The following is a 16,164-nucleotide window of genomic DNA, read 5'->3' on the forward strand; positions in this document are numbered from 1 at the left end:
GTCCGTCCCAGGTCGGACCAGCTTCACTCTCCGAAATTTTCAGGCAAATCTGTCGGTTTGATCCCCGGTAACGGGAGATGCGCCGCGGATGCGCTCCGGAGCCGATCTGTGCGCCGGCCGTGGGGTTGCAGCGCCCGTCGCGCAGCATCCGCCGGGCAGATCCGGCTGAAATTGCGCTGGTCGGTCCCCGGGAGTCCCTGCTACCAGTCCAGGCCGGTTCCTGCGGTCCCGGCCGGTCGGAACCGCTCAGATTCCCCCGTTAAAGCCGCGGTGATGCGTGCTGCTCCAGCAGCGCTGCTCCCGGGGCGCCCGGCGTGGCTCCGGGGCCAGCGTTCAGCATCCGCCGGGCAGATCCGGCTTAAATAGTGCATAAATGTTATTTATATACAACTCATATTTTATTTTTTTAACAATAAAGTTTCCATTTGTGAAAATTCAGTGTTGTGATAATTTACAGGCTTGGGCTGCTCTGGCGGAGCAAGGGTTTATTCTCCTCCCCTGCTACACGTCATTCAGGGAGCCAATCAGCACAGAGCCTCATTATCATACCCCCCCCCTTCCCTAAAAATGAGGCGCAGAAAAAGAGGTTAGAAGCGGTAAAACTAGTGACAGGGCCCACAGGCTGGATTTATGATTTATGTAGAAAAAACAAGCTTTAGATTGTTTTTAAGACATTCAAGGCCTGTTTAAAATATACATTAAATGCCATAATAGGTCACCTTTAAGCTGATCGCCATCAGCTTGTCATCAAGTCTGCAAAAGTCTGTTAATAACCCACTCGTATGACTGAAACATGCAGGGATTTGGGCACCACTGGTGTACATTATACAAAGGATTGTATAGAATAGTATTTTTACCTTCCTACATGCTGCCTAAAACATGCACAACACTATTGACACAACTTGATAATTCTATCAGTGATATTTCTTGTATTGTGTGAATATTGACGAGGTGTTGTCACAACTTAATAATAAGTTGAACACTTGTAGAATTATTAAAAATCATGCTGAATAGTCTCCATGGATCCCTGAATTAAATTGGCACACCCCTACTCATTTTTAAAATATGTTTAAAAAAACCAACAGAGAAAAGTACAGTTATGCCAAGACTATTACTACTGGTAAACTCACATTTCCTACTGTTGTTAAGGGACTCTACCCAGAATCTCATGGCATCGTTGGAAACTCCATGTATGACCCGGTGTTTGATGCAACCTTCAACCTGAGGAGCCGAGAGAAGCTGAACCACCGCTGGTGGGGAGGACAACCAGTTAAGTGCTGTCAGGGAGCATTGAGTACCAGCTGCTGTGGGAGGGATAGATTTAGTCATATTCTCTTTTTTAGCTACAGATGTTGATGTGTGATTAATAAAAGCTGCGTTTGAGCTTTTGGAGCTCTGAAATTATTTCACTGTAATTAGATGATTTCATCAAGTACGGAAGAGTATCAGGGCCATGCAGGAAAAAAAATATTTGAGAGGGGAAGAATTTTTTTTAGGCTTAGGCTATTTACACCCTGCTACCAATATCAATGTATGCTATTTGCACCCATGTATTATTAGAAAAAAAAAATGTAATGTTATTTTGCACTTCGAGAAAAAAGTCGAAATGTATTTCAACTTTATTCTCGAAATTTGGACTTTATTCACGAAATTTCTACTTTATTCTTGAAATTGTATCTCAACATTAATCTCGACATTTCAACATCCATCCATTATCTATACCCGCTTTATCCCTTGCGGGGTCACGGGGGTCTGCTGGAGCCTATCCCAGCTCATTTCAGGTGAGAGGCAGGGGTTACACCCTGGACAGGTCACCAGTCCATCACAGGGCCACATAGAAACACACAAACCATGCTCACAACCACACTCACGCTCACACCTACGGGCAATTTAGAATCACCAATTAACCTAATATGCATGTTTTTGGACTGTGGGAGGAAGCCGGAGTACCCGGAGAAAACCCACGCAAGCACGGGGAGAACATGCAAACTCCACACAGAAAGGCCCCTGCCGGGCCTGGGAGTCGAACCGGGGACCTTCTTGCTGTGAGGCAACAGTCCTAACCACTAAGCCACCGTGCTGACATTTCAACTTTTTTCTCAAAATTGTAGTTCAACATTATTCTTAACATTTCGACTTTTTTCTCGAAGTGCACAATAAAAAAAAAAAAAACAAAGTGTAACATTACCTCTGAATTCCGTTTCAGAATGGTTTTTTTCATTCTTTCTTCATCACAGTGCAGTGAAATGTGAACGAATGAAAATTGAAATGACCCTGTTGACATATGAAAACAATATAAAAACAAATGCGTTGCCCATGCGTATGTGCACCAACGTGTCTGCACTGGAAGGCGCAATTTCATTTCAATTTTCATTCGTTCACATTTCACTGCCCTGTGATGAAGAAAGAATGAAAAACAATATTCTGAAACGGAATTCAGAGGTAACGTTACACTTAGTTTTTTTTTTTAGTGTGCACTTCGAGAAAAAAGTCGAAATGTCGAGATTAATGTTGAAATACAATTTCGAGAAAATTTTGTGAATAAATTTGAAAGTTGAAATACATATCGACTTTATTCTCGAAAGTGTACTTCAACATTATTCTTGACATTTCAACTTTTTCTCGACATTTCGACTTTTTTCTCGAAGTGCATAATGAAAAAAAAATCTTCCTCCTCTAAAATATTATTTTAATTTTTTTTTTTTTCCTGCCTGGCCCTGATACTCTTCCATAAATCAAGAGATCATGGGAAATGACCCATCGACAGCCCACTGCTCTTGACTCAATACTGTAGATAACGTTTGAAACATGTCAAATATTCCCCTGTCAAGAGGTAGCTACTAAGACAAAAACACCTGTAAAATTACTGTTTTTTTGTTATTTATTTTTGTTGCTTACTTTGTATTTTTTTAAACATGCTGATTTCTTTTTTCTGGATCCCTTCCAGTGTGGTAGGCTTTGCTTTACAGTGCATCCCAGTGTTACTATTTGCATCTAGCATGTAACATCCAAGCTGTATTCTAGTGACGCATGTAAGCTGGTAAAAAAACCTGCGACTCTGCTATGTGTCTAGATCTGGATAACGGCGTTCAAACAAGGAGTGAAGGCTGCCAGTTTCTTCTGGCCCATGTAAGTCTGCATACACACATGCACGCATTTACAACCTTGAATTTGTGACATTCTGATATTGATGTCAGACTCATATATAAACTAATCTATACTGGCTGCTCATTAAAAACATCTTTCTCATTATTTGCTTTCTGTGTGTTAACATTTTAAAAATCTTTTTATCATGAAAATCGAAGACATCCAAGAAATTAACCCACACAACCTGAAAGTTAAGTTATATCCAGCGTGTCCAACGTGCACTAAGGCATCCCTGCCTTACACACAAGAGCATCTGATTAACCATTCAAAGATCCCCAATCCCTGAGGATTGAAAGTACATTCTGGAGTGGGAACAACTGCAGGTCTTTTATCAGAGAGTAAGCAGAGTAAACCAAACAATCTGAATCAAAGGATAATGACAATTAATCATTGTCATTATCATCACCAAAATCACAGTTAGTAATGCAGCTGCATCAAAGTCCATTGCTATTTTAAGTCTCTAATATGACTCAAGATAGTGTCATCACATAGAAAATGAGGTCATTTTAACTTTGTATGTGTAAAAAAGTATAGAAAAGTACTTGAGTGCGACGCGGCAGGGATGAGAATCAGCACCTCCAAAACCGAGGCCATGGTTCTCCACCGGGAAAGGGTGGTGTTCCTTCTCCGGGTGGGTGGAGAAGTCCTGCCTCAGGTGGAGGAGTTCAAGTATCTCGGGGTCTTGTTCACGAGTGAGGGAACGATGGAGCGTGAGATTGACAGACGGATCGGTGCAGCGTCCGCAGTTATGCGGTCGATGTACCGGACCGTCGTGGTGAAGAGGGAGCTGAGTCGGAAGTAGAAGCTCTCGATTTACCGGTCAATCTACGCTCCCACCCTCCTCCCTAGGGAGGTGTTCCAGGCATGTGCCTCCTCCCTAGGGAGGTGTTCCAGGCATGTCCCTCCTCCCTAGGGAGGTGTTCCAGGCATGTCCCTCCTCCCTAGGGAGGTGTTCCAGGCATGTCCCACCGGGAGGAGACCCCGGGAAAGACCCAGGACACGCTGGAGAGACTATGTCTCTCGGCTGGCCTGGGAACGCCTCGGACTCCCCTCGGAAGAGCTGGAGAAAGTGTCTACGGTGAAGGAAGTCTGGGCATCTCTGCTGAAGTTGCTGCCCCTGCAACCTGGTTCCTGATAAGTGGAAGAAAATGGATGGATGGATGTTCTGGATAGGAGCAACAAAAAAACCAGGCCGGATGGAGCGGCGACTTGGCTTAGGGGGTCGGCCAGGAGCAGGACAAGCAGTGGCTGGAGCGATGGCAGGATCAGGAATGAGGGCCAAAGTTGGAGCTGACAAGGCATGAGCTGGGACAGGAACCGCCAAAGGCGTGGTACCGCCGAAGGCGTGGTACCGCCGAGACCGTGGCTGGGGCAGGAACAGGATCAGGATCAGGGGCTGACTCACGGTCAGGAACAGAATTAGGCTGAATAAGGAACAGGAACTGAAGTCCTGGGTGCTGGCAAGGCCTTGGCACCGGTTGAGGCGGAGGCAGGGTACTGGAGAGGCTAGGGTGCGTCTGGGACCACTTCAGGAAATAATGGCGCTTTCCCACTAGTACCTACTCAGCCCGACTCGACTCGCCTTGGTTTGGTTCTTTTCCACCAGGGGTCTAACGTGCCGAGTAGATACTTCTTCTGTAACTATTCTGCCGAGGTTCTAAGCGGCTGAGTCGGCTGAATCTGACATCATCACACTACAGGCCACCGATTGGTCGGGGGGTTGGAGTCAGATGTCTGAGTCAGGAGGAGGAAAAGAGCGACTCTGACGGATTCTTGTTCATTTTATTAAACCAGCAATGGCAGCAAAAAGTCTGTTTGGTGATCCAACTCTGAGGTGCAGATGTTCATAAACCTGGTGCTGAGGAGAGAATTAAAAAGGGATCTAGACGGGAGATAAGGAACGACCAGATCTACCTGGAACTCTGTCACTTCATAGCTGCTCCAGCTGACTTTTCAGCCGAGGCAAACAAACAAAAAAAAAAAAGCGTCACCGCTTGAAGCTTCTCTCTCTGTCTCTCTCTCTCTCTCTCTATCTCTCATATTTTTTAACTTGATATTGAACACAAGCCACAGACCCAGCAGCACATTTATCATCTCCTCCAGGTTCTACATCTTTAGTGTTGTTGTCTTCTTCATTTAGATAAACAATCAAATACGTCACAGCAGCTTCTCCAACCTCCTACTTCTGATCTGGGTAAGAAACAAGGGCAAGGCGAGTCGGGCTGAGTAGGTACTAGTATAAAAGCGCCATAAGACAGGCTAGGGTGCGTCCGGGACCTCCCTGGGAACAGAAACAGGATGGGGCTCGTCCGGGACCTCCCTGGGAACAGAAACAGGATGGGGCTCGTCCGGGACCTCCCTGGGAACAGAGACAGGATGGGGGGCATCTGGGACCACTTCAGAGACTCCTGACTGACTCGGCTTGTAAACTCTGGAGAAGTCTTTTGTTGGAGAGCACTCTTCCCCATGAGCCCATAAACAAAAAGATCTACTACCCAAGTTAGTAGGACCACATGTGGCTGAATTAAGCCCCTCTACTGTGGTGAACTATTCTTTAACATCATTGTGAATTAGTGTTATTTCTGCTGGCTCCATGACTGGAGTGGAGCAGGACCCAAGTGCAGGAGACTGAGGCAGCAGGAGTTTCAAACAAAAGTAGTCCGTTAAACAAAAGTGCTGCTTAGGCAGGAATCCAATGCAAATACAAAAAAAATAAAATCCTTCACTCAAAAAAATAAAGAGAACTTAAAAACCAACTGGCTAGAAAACCAAAACAATAGAAACACAGGTGGAAAAGAAGTACAAACCAGCAGGGAGGAGATACAGGTCCAAACAATCAGGGCAGAACGGCACAAGAGACGTCAACCAAAAAAACGGACAAAAACAGACCTTCAAATCAAAACAGGAAGTGAAATTACCAGAAACAAAAGAGGACAGAGGGAAGAAAACAAGAGCAGAAACCGAAACACCAACAGAACACCAAAACTAAAGAACTAAGCATAACACAAATATACCAACCACAATAACCCTACACCGTAACACAGATAAAGAATGATTTAAAACACATTCTGAATTTGCAGATTATGCTATGTAAACTGTTTTACAAGAAGAATGTTGTGTGAACACGTTTGTTCTTTTCTTCTTCTTTTTTAAAGCTTAAATAATCAAATGTGAAAACTGACACACACTTCCAGCAATCCTTATAGTTATTACAAGTGTTTTGTCCACAGAGTGAATAGGGTTGGTGTTACTTTGTCACGGATTATTTTAGCACCTGTGCATGTTTTTGCTGTACACTGCATTGGCCTTATAGCCTGTGAGAAAAATAAGGAGTCCTATACTTGCAGCTTTTATGGCGCTGGAGGCAAGTTTCAGTGGTGGAATGTTACCGGGCTGATTTTACAGCAATTTATGCCAATGTGCTGTGCTTGCAGTTGGCAATGAGACAGATGTGAGAATGAGACAGGATTGTCCACATAACAGAGTGGAAGTGTGTGCTGCTAAGGGTGTAACGATACACTAATCTCACGATACGGTACGATACACGATATTGAGGTCACGATAACGATATGATACGATATTATAGCAGTATTTTTTTAACAACCTTGAATGAGGAACATATGACTGGAATAAAATGGTCTTTTATTTGAAAGACACAAAATACAAAACAATGCTGTGCGTTTGCCCTATTGTTACAGTTTGTAATGCTTTATAACTGTTTAAGTTTTAAAGAGCAAGCCAGACCAACCATTTTCCACAAACTGAACTAAAAGTAAATGTCAGGTTTGCATTATGCATCTTCAGTTTCATACAAGTACAAATATTTTGTCAGGGTTTCAGGGTTTGACATTTCCCCCAGTTTGAGTTTCAGTTCTGTCCCTCCTGGTTCCATCTGCCCTGATTGTCTGCACCTGTGTCTCGTTATCCCCTGTGTATATCTAGTCTTGTCTTTCCCCTGCTCTCTCCTGGTCCATACTGTTTCCTCCCTCCATGTTCTCCTTGTCTAATTTTTGGATTCCTGTTTTTGTTCTGCCTTTTTGATCCTGCTCAGCAGCGTTTTTGGTTTGTCTTTACTAATAAACCTGAGTTTTCTGGAACTCCTGCTCTCCTGCTCTCCTGCGTCTGGGTGCTCAACAAACCACAATCGTGACAATTTTGCCACAAACTGTATAGTTTCTCTCATGTATGACTTGACTTTTCTCTTTTCCAGAAATGTAAAAACTAAAATTAAATAAATAAATAAAAGTAAATCAATAAACTATGAAAGGTCCCAAACTCCAAATGCAACATGAATGTTATTTATCTTCTGCAAGAGCTCAGAGCTTCACCTGCTCCAGCCTGAGGCCATAAGGTGAACCCCGTTATCGTTTCATCTTCCCACCTTTGGGGACGACACAATCTTTACATCAGAAAAAACATTGATTCCTGCTCACCTTAGAAGTAAAAGTTCGGAGCTCAAAACCCCCAAGAGTCCCGTGATCGGGACCGCAGAACGGTACTAGTTTCTTCTGAGCGGAGTCAGATTTTGGTCCGCGGGTCGAGGTCGTCACATGATCCCGCTGCACCAATAGGATGTTACTAGTAAACACAATATATTCATATTAATAACCCAATATCACGCTACAGTTTGTCACCTCCACGACATGTATCGTGACATTTTTGTATCGCCAAATTTCGTGGCACGATATATTGTTACACCCCTAGTGCTGACACATGGTGAGGAACAGCTTTTATTGCTACATTAACATGACGTAGTTTGATAATATAGCACCACCGTGTGCACCAGTGCAGATTGTTAGATGACTGGCTGAAGGTCTGTTTCTGATTTAGCTTTGTGGGAGGTCATCATCCCAACCAAAAGCAGAAAACTGAAGAAGAGGAAAGTGGGGGTGTACATAACACACAAAGTGGATAAAGGCCAAATTTAGCTTAAAGTGGGAAAAATTGAAAAAGTATAGAAAAAGAATGAACTTTGAGAACAAAAACTCCGTTATATCATTCTGGATTGTGGGCTGATAGCTGACAGCTGGGAAGTGTATAACAACCAGAAGCTTGGTTGGTGGCCTCATTACACACACTGCATAGAAGCAGACTTTCAACGGAGAGAAGGCCTTGAAATGCCTTCTGCTTTACAAACCTCAGCTTTACGAAGCCCTCGGGAGGTTAAAGAAATAGAGTGCCAGAATCAATTACCTCTCCTTGGTCATAAATGTGGACAAACATTTATAATGTTTTCTACAGTTTAAAACGTCATGCATCAAAGGAAAATTTGAATAACAGTAGTTTTTTTAATGTATTTATTATTTTTTTCTAAATTTTTGAACAGATTTGGAAATACATTGGTGAATTGCATTGAGATGTTTTTCCTAATAGGTGGGTCCTGACAAAACTGAGTTAATGGGGTTTCTTTGCTTTTCTGATGGGTTTAAAAGTGTAGTTTTTTTTAAAAAGAGGACTAAAAACCTTTCTTTTTAGCAAAGGATTTTACCACTAAACAATGCTGTTGTTCTTTTTTTTTTTTACCTAGTTGCTGTTTTTAATTGTTTTATTCTCTTTTTACCCATGTCTTGACTTTTTATCCCTTTTATCTCTTATCTTGATTTTACTATATCTGTTTCATTTTTAATAATCAAACTGTAGCACTTTGAGATTCTCAGGAATGTAAAGTGCATTATAAATAAAATGTATTATTATTATTAGGCTATTAGTTTTGCTTTGCTGCGATGGAGTGAAGAAATTAACAATACTTTAGCTACTTTAGTAGTTTCATATTAATTAACAGCAGAGTCAGATCTTCATCAGTGACATGTATAGTAGCCTACTGTAACTCTCCAGGTGGTGACTCAGGCCCTGTTTCCACGTAGCAAAAACGGTGGTGTTTTCATGCGTTTTGGCCGTTCGTTTACATGAAAATGAAGCTCAAAGTCTCCAAAAACCATCATTTCTGAAAACTCTGAAAACCTCCGTCTTCACGTTTGCTTGTAAACAGAGAGAAACGGACATTTAGGCTTCAGAACGTCACATTATGAGACAGAAACGTCACCAGCGTCATGAGTGACACCTGTGTTTACAATTTGTTTGTAACCGTCAATATTTTCTTGTATTTTACCTGTTTTATATTCTAAAGTCACACTTAAAAGTAACTCCATTTCTCTGTCACTCCAAACCAAAGACTCTGGTTCATCTTGGAAGTAACTGGAAGTTACTCGTGTCATTTGTTGATGTTTTTTTCCAGGATTTCTGATTGGCTAGCATGACTTTATCTTCTCGTTACACTGCCCCCTGTAGGTTTGGCTGCTCATAGCACCTTAACAGATATTTATGCGGGTTCCTGGAAATTAAGAGATTTTGAAAACGATCTGATGTAAATTATGGTATTTTTCAAAACATAGAGGGGGAAATATCCGTTTTCGTAAATACCCGGCTACGTGTAAACGTGGCCTCAGGAACTGACCTCTCAATTATGAAACAGAAAATGTGACTCTCATGCTGTTGTTTACAGTTCTTTGGAAGCTACATAAAGCCATTTATGTTATTTATTCCTTATTATGTTTTGCTGTGTTGAAAAGATTTAAAATTGATTGAGCCATCACCAAACTTTTGACCGATACTGCTGTGACAAAGTCATTAATCATTTTAGGAGTCCTCTTTTTATGTATTTAAGTATTACCCAACGTAACCTTTCATTTGGTGTGTCCCCCGCAGGGCCATCCCGGTAGAGAGGAGGATACTGACCATGCTGCAGTGGCTTCACCTTCCCGAAGCAGAGAGGTGAATTCACTTATCTTACACAGCAGAACATGCCTTTGAGCTTCATCTCTTTTAGCCTCATGGACTGATGGTTGGGTTTCTGGTAGACGTGCCGTGTCTTTCAAGAGGACTGGCATCCAGCTGGCATAGAGTACTGCCTTATGTTAGAGATTTGGCCAGTTTTTTGCTTATGATTTTGCAACAACAAAACTAGTGATTGTAATATATGTCAAATAAACACATTGAATTCCATGGGAGTGAATGGGGCTACAGTCCTTTAATTTTTCTATGTGACTTTGTTTCAGAGACATTGACGTTTTTTTTTTGGTTTTTTTTCTCCCCAAAGATCATGCTTTCATTGTGGCTTTGTTCTGAAGTTGAGTTCATCTTAAGCCTGAACGATGGCCATAATGCTCACCCAATTAGATTATTGACACTACAGTGATAGTGACCTGTCCAGTAAACAGAAAATTGCATTCCTTGGGGCTGAAAATATGGGTCTAGAGCACTATACTATATTTCTATGTGACTTAATTCTAGAGATATGGAGTTTTTTGTGCAAAAAAGGACCTTGAAAATTAAATTTGACCTTCAACATGACCTTGAAATAGGAAATTTATCTCAGAATTGAATTCCTAGAACCAAAAAAGTAGAAAAAGTGACAATATACAACAATCTAGGACTAAGAGAAGCTGAGATATGACCTTTGGTCTTTTCGGCAGGAGCCATTTTGAACTTTCTGCAAACCGGCCACTAGGGGGCGTCACAATTTGTTTGCGGTGGTTTTTCAAAACGTTATGTTACCATGCCAAATATCAAAAACTTGTCACCAAGTGCACAATCTTTATGATTTTTGACATATTCCCTCCCAGCTATTTGACATTTTTACTTCCTTTTTTTGTCGACATTTGCTATCCATTTCAGCAATAAATGTTTCAGTGTCACCAGCTCTTCACCAGTTCAATGAATTCAATGTTTAACAAAAGGATATATATAATTGTCTTGTCACTTTCCAATCCCAACTACTGCCGTGTCACCTTCTGTTACGGCTACCATCTTCAGAACCGCCACGGCACCATCAGAAAAGTATTACTGAATCTGTACACGCATGGAAAAATAAAACTGCAGCGACTTCAGTCAAGTTAGTTTCTACCGAACATATTTGTTGCTATATGTAACTTGGTTTGCTGTTCCAAATAAATTAAAATAGAATCAAAATCTGTAGAATTAAAGCCTTACTAGCTAAATAACCTCTTACTTGATTTGTGGATTTTTTTCCTCTTACCACTGCAACTTACAGTAACTTTGAACCTGAAGCCTACGGAAGAGTATTAAGGCCAGGCAGGAGCAAAAATAATTGAGAGGGGAAGATTGTTTTGTATTGTGCACTTCTAGAAAAAAGTCAAAATGTCGAGAAAAAGTCGAAATGTCGAGATAAATGTTGAAATACAATTTTGAGAAAAAAGTCGAAATGTTGAGAATGATGTTGAAATACAATTTCAAGAATAAAGTAGAAATTTCGTGAATTAAGTCGAAATTTTGAGAATAAAGTTGAAATACAATTTGGTGAATAAAGTGTAAATGTCTCCTCCTCCATCAAATCCAGTTAGAGCGACTGACAGCTCTGCAGCAGCAGCCGTAACTAACTCACTAACTTACATCCTTGGAGTGGAATATTAAGGGGACGTTTCTGAAGTTATGCAACTGCATATGTGTGATATGTGTTTACAATCAATATCGTAAAACCAATTCTTGTATTCTGAACCTGGTTGTTCAACTTAATTCACGAAATGTTGACTTTTTTTCTCAACATTTTGACTTTTTTCTCCAAATTGTACTACAACATTTATCTCGACATTTTGACTTTTTTCTCGACATTTCGACTTTTTTCTCGAAGTGCATAATGAAAAACAATCTTCCTCCTCTAAAATATGATTTTTATTTTTCTCCTGCCTGGTCCTAATACTCTTCCGTAGAAGCCTATTTTGCTCGTACTTGTACCGTATTTTCACGACCATTCGGCGCACCCTGTGAAAAGGCGCACCCTCAGTTTTGTGTGTCATTTTTGGATTTAAAACACACATACGGCGCACCGACCCAAAAGGCGCCATCTACAGACACGGAGTGCGCACACACGCGGACCGCAAAACACACACGCTGCAGAACACACACACAAGCACACAAGTGTGCTTATTTAAAAATAGAGCGGGAGCAAAACTTAGTTTGATTGTATTTTATTTCAGTTTTTACATTAATCAAACCCTTCAAAGTCCTCATCCTCTGTTTCCGCATTAAAGAGCTCCGCTAATTCAGCTGCGCCAGTCCGAATTTCATCGCTGTCAGAGTCACTTTCCGTGCCGCGCGGCGCCTCGGAAATGCCGGCTTTTGCAAAAGCCCGAACAACAGTCCCAGCAGACATGTTAGCCCACACATCTACAATCCATCTGCAAACCGTGGCATAACTTGCCCATCGCTGCCGTCCACTCTTGGTGAAACTGTGTTGCCCCTCAGTCATCCATCTCTCCCACGCTGCTCGCAGCCTCACCTTGAACGGCCGGTTCACACCGACGTCCAACCGTTGGACTTCCTTGTCAAACCTCCCGGAATCATTTTTCACTTCTTTTTTTACACTGTCTGTGAGATGGGCGCGCATAGAATCACAGATTAGCAGCGATGGTGATGTGTGAAAAAAACCACCGGGTCGCCGCACATAGACCTGCCTCAGCCGCTCGATCATCTCTTCATCCATCCAGCCCTTTTCATTCGCCTTTATAATGACTCCGGCTGGAAAAGTCTCTTTAGGCAAAGTTTTTCTTTTAAAAATCACCATAGGCGGCAGTTTCTGTCCATCAGCGTGGCAGGCAAGCACAACAGTAAATGATGACTTTTCATACCCCGTTGTGCGGATCCCCACCGCGCTGGTCCCCGTCCTATCCACCGCGCTGGTCCCCGTCCTATCCACCGCGCTGGTCCCCGTCCTCTCCACCGCGCTGGTCCCCGTCCTATCCACCGCGCTGGTCTCGTCCTCTCCACCGCGCTGGTCCCCGTCCTCTCCACCGTGTGATTCACCGGGATGTGGAACGTGAGCGGCACCTCGTCCATGTTGGTGATGTGGCTGGGCTGGATGCGTTTGTCAGTGATGTGTCTCCTGCCGAATGAGTGGAAGCTCTCCATCTTTTCCATATAATCCGCCGGGCGCTGCTGCGCTACTGTTGTCCTGGCCCGGATGGAAAGATGGCACCTTTTCATGAAGCGAAAGAACCAAGACGGACCTCTTTGAAAATGTTACATTTTCATTTCTTCCACCAACGCTACTGCTTTCCGTCGAATGGTGACCGTTGAAACGCTCCTTCCACCTGCTCTTTGCTCGATCACTCACCGCTCCAATCTTTCCTCCAAGTCGGGCCACCTCGCCTTGTGTCCGCGGAAGCTCAGCTGCCTTTTCTTCACCTGCCGCAGTTCGTTTTCCAGCTTCCTCCACTTGCGAACCATTGATTCATTAATTTTATATTCTCTTGTGGCTGCTCGATTCCCATGTTCCGCCGCGTAGCTGATCGCCTTCAGTTTGAACTGTGCTTCATAAGCGTGTCGCTCTGCCATCTTCAGGGTTGTTAAGACAACAGTGTTCTGCATGAAGCACATACCTGTTCTTTTATACACACCCCCTTCCCCCTTTAACTTCTAATGATGGTCTCTAACACATCCGCAACTCACGGGTGATTCACACGCCCCCCTTCTCCCTTTACCGTTCTCATGGTGGCTTCAATTACGTCCGCCTTACATTACCGTAATACAAGTAATACAATGGGCGCACTGTTTCATTGGGCGCGCGGCACATTTAAAAAAAAAAAAAAAGACGTTTATATGCGCCTTATGGTCGCGAAAATACAGTACTCTCTTATCAACATCTGTGGACTTTGCGTTTGGGGGGTTAAACCAGTGCCTCCAGTTTGAATCCTCTCTTGTTTCAGGCCTTATGTGTACGCCATGCACTGTGGACAACCAGACACGTATGGACACAAGATGGGGCCCATGAATACAGAAGTGAGTACTGAGGATCAGTGTGTGCATGTGCTTGTATGGGCGTGTACGCCAACAGATGCAAAGAAACACAGTTTATTTGTGTTTATTTGGAGGTTTCTGACTCTCTCTGTGTGTTCCAGCTCAACAGTTCTCTGAAGGTGGTAGACAGGATTGTTGGTCAGTTGATGGATGGACTTAAGCAGATGAAACTGCATCGATGCGTCAACATCATCCTGGTGGGGGATCATGGTACAAACACCAGCACAAACACCACAGAGGGAAATAATGGTGCTTTTCCACTAGAACCTACTCAGCCCGACTCGCCTCGGTTTGGTTCTTCTCCACCAGGGGTCTAACGTGCCGAGTAGATACTTTTTCTGTAACTATTCTGCGGCTGAGTCGGCTGTATCTGACATCATCACACTACAGGCCACGGATTGGTCGGGGGGTTGGAGTCAGACGTCTGAGTCAGGAGGAGGAAATCAGAGAAAGAGCAACTCACGGCTTCTTGTCCATTTTATTCCACCATCAACGGCAGCAGAAGTCTGTTTCATGATCCAACTCTGAGGGTCAGATGTTCATAAACCTGGTGCTGAGGAGAGAATTAAAAAGGGATCTAGAGGCGATAAGGAACGACCAGATCTACCAGGAGCTCTGTCTCTTCATAGCTGCTCACGGCTCCAGCTGACTTTTCAACAGCGCCGAGACAAACAAACAAAAATTAAAAAGCGTCACCGCTTGAAGCTTCTCTCACTCTAATTTTTTAACTTGACATCAAACACAAGCCACAGACCCAGCAGCACATCTATCATCTCCTCCAGGTTCTACATCTTTAGTGTTGTTGTCTTCTTCCTTTAGATACACAATCAAATACGTCACAGCAGCTTTTCCAACCTCCTACTTCTGATCTGGGTAATGAAAAGAAACGAGGGCAAGGCGAGTCGAGTCGGGCTGAGTAGGTACTAGTGGAAAAGCGCCATAATGTTGACTCTCTGTAGGTAATACCTGCACTTTTAACTGTTGACTGATATTGTCTTTTGTGACACAATAAGACAAGAACAGGTACAAACTAACTTATATTGCAGTGGAAGTCTCACCCAGTTGCCCACTAACCCCAACCCTTGCATCTGTGTCCAGGTATGGAAGAAGCCCACTGTGATCGGACAGAGTATCTCAGTAACTACATGAGCAGTGTTGATGACATTATCCTCGTCCCTGGATCCCTCGGCAGAATACGCCCCAGATACCCCAACAGCCCAAAATGTGAGGCTAACATGAAATACTGTGTTATCACATCTTTGTTTAGATCTTCTCAGCGTTTTATGCATCCCAGGTGGAGAACCTTTAAAAATACAACATATAAATCCATGCCAGAGCTCCCCTCTTCAGTTTCTTTCACATTGCTTGCCGTTTAATGCTTGACTTCTAAAATTACACACAAATCTTTTTTTCTTTCTAAATTTGAAGCAATTAATATTGAAATCAAAAACACTTCCAATTTTGTCTTTTACAATTTCTAAATAATAATTTTGTTTATCATTATGAATACATTTTTTTTAATTTTATGTACTTTTTATGCATTTGTTTTCTTTTTACTTTTTTTTTCAGGTCTCACACATTCATGATGATACATCAAAATATTTGAGAGGGGAAGATTTTTTTTTTATTGTGCACTTCAAGAAAAAAGTTGAAATGTCGAGAATAATGTTGAAATACAATTTCAAGAATAAAGTCGAAATTTCGTGAATAAAGTCGAAATTTCGCCTTCTCAACATTTCAACTTTATTCACGAAATGTTTTACTTTTTTCTCAACATTTTGACTTTTTTCTTGAAATTGTACTTCAACATTAATCTCGACATTTCAACTTTTTTCTCGACATTTCAACTTTTTTCTCGAAGTGCATAATGAAAAAAAAATCTTCCTCCTCCAAAATATTATTTTTATTTTTATCCTACCTGGCCCTGATACTCTTCCGTAATTCTGTGTGTGCACCAGCCTTTTTGTTTTTGAATATATAAAACTTTGCGGTCAAGGTTTGTTCTTTTGTTTTCATAAGGATGTGACTTGAGATTGAAAACAAGGAGTGAGACACGTGACACACTGAGGTGATGACGAGCAGCACGGTTCCACTTAGAGCAATCACAAGTTTATTAGGCAGGATAAACCCTAGATACTTTTGATACGGTTGACCGATTCATGCCTTCAGAAAACCCTCAGTTCAGTTCTTCATGATTTCATGGAT

General features: G+C 42.4%; 1 protein-coding gene across 1 annotated transcript in view; it reads left to right on the forward strand.

Annotated features, from left to right (window-relative positions):
- The window catches only part of LOC133424401 (ectonucleotide pyrophosphatase/phosphodiesterase family member 2-like), a 66,874-nt gene that overhangs the window by 27,627 nt on the left and 23,083 nt on the right, over window positions 1-16,164 (forward strand). The window contains exons 7-12 of the mRNA XM_061714974.1: window positions 1,150-1,269; window positions 3,074-3,129; window positions 9,853-9,918; window positions 13,869-13,941; window positions 14,061-14,169; window positions 15,058-15,183. Of these exons, the coding sequence (XP_061570958.1) occupies window positions 1,150-1,269; window positions 3,074-3,129; window positions 9,853-9,918; window positions 13,869-13,941; window positions 14,061-14,169; window positions 15,058-15,183 (550 nt within the window). The remainder of the gene's footprint in view (window positions 1-1,149; window positions 1,270-3,073; window positions 3,130-9,852; window positions 9,919-13,868; window positions 13,942-14,060; window positions 14,170-15,057; window positions 15,184-16,164) is intronic.

This window comes from Cololabis saira, chromosome 3, assembly GCF_033807715.1.
Source record: "Cololabis saira isolate AMF1-May2022 chromosome 3, fColSai1.1, whole genome shotgun sequence".
NCBI classification, from domain to species: domain Eukaryota; kingdom Metazoa; phylum Chordata; class Actinopteri; order Beloniformes; family Belonidae; genus Cololabis; species Cololabis saira.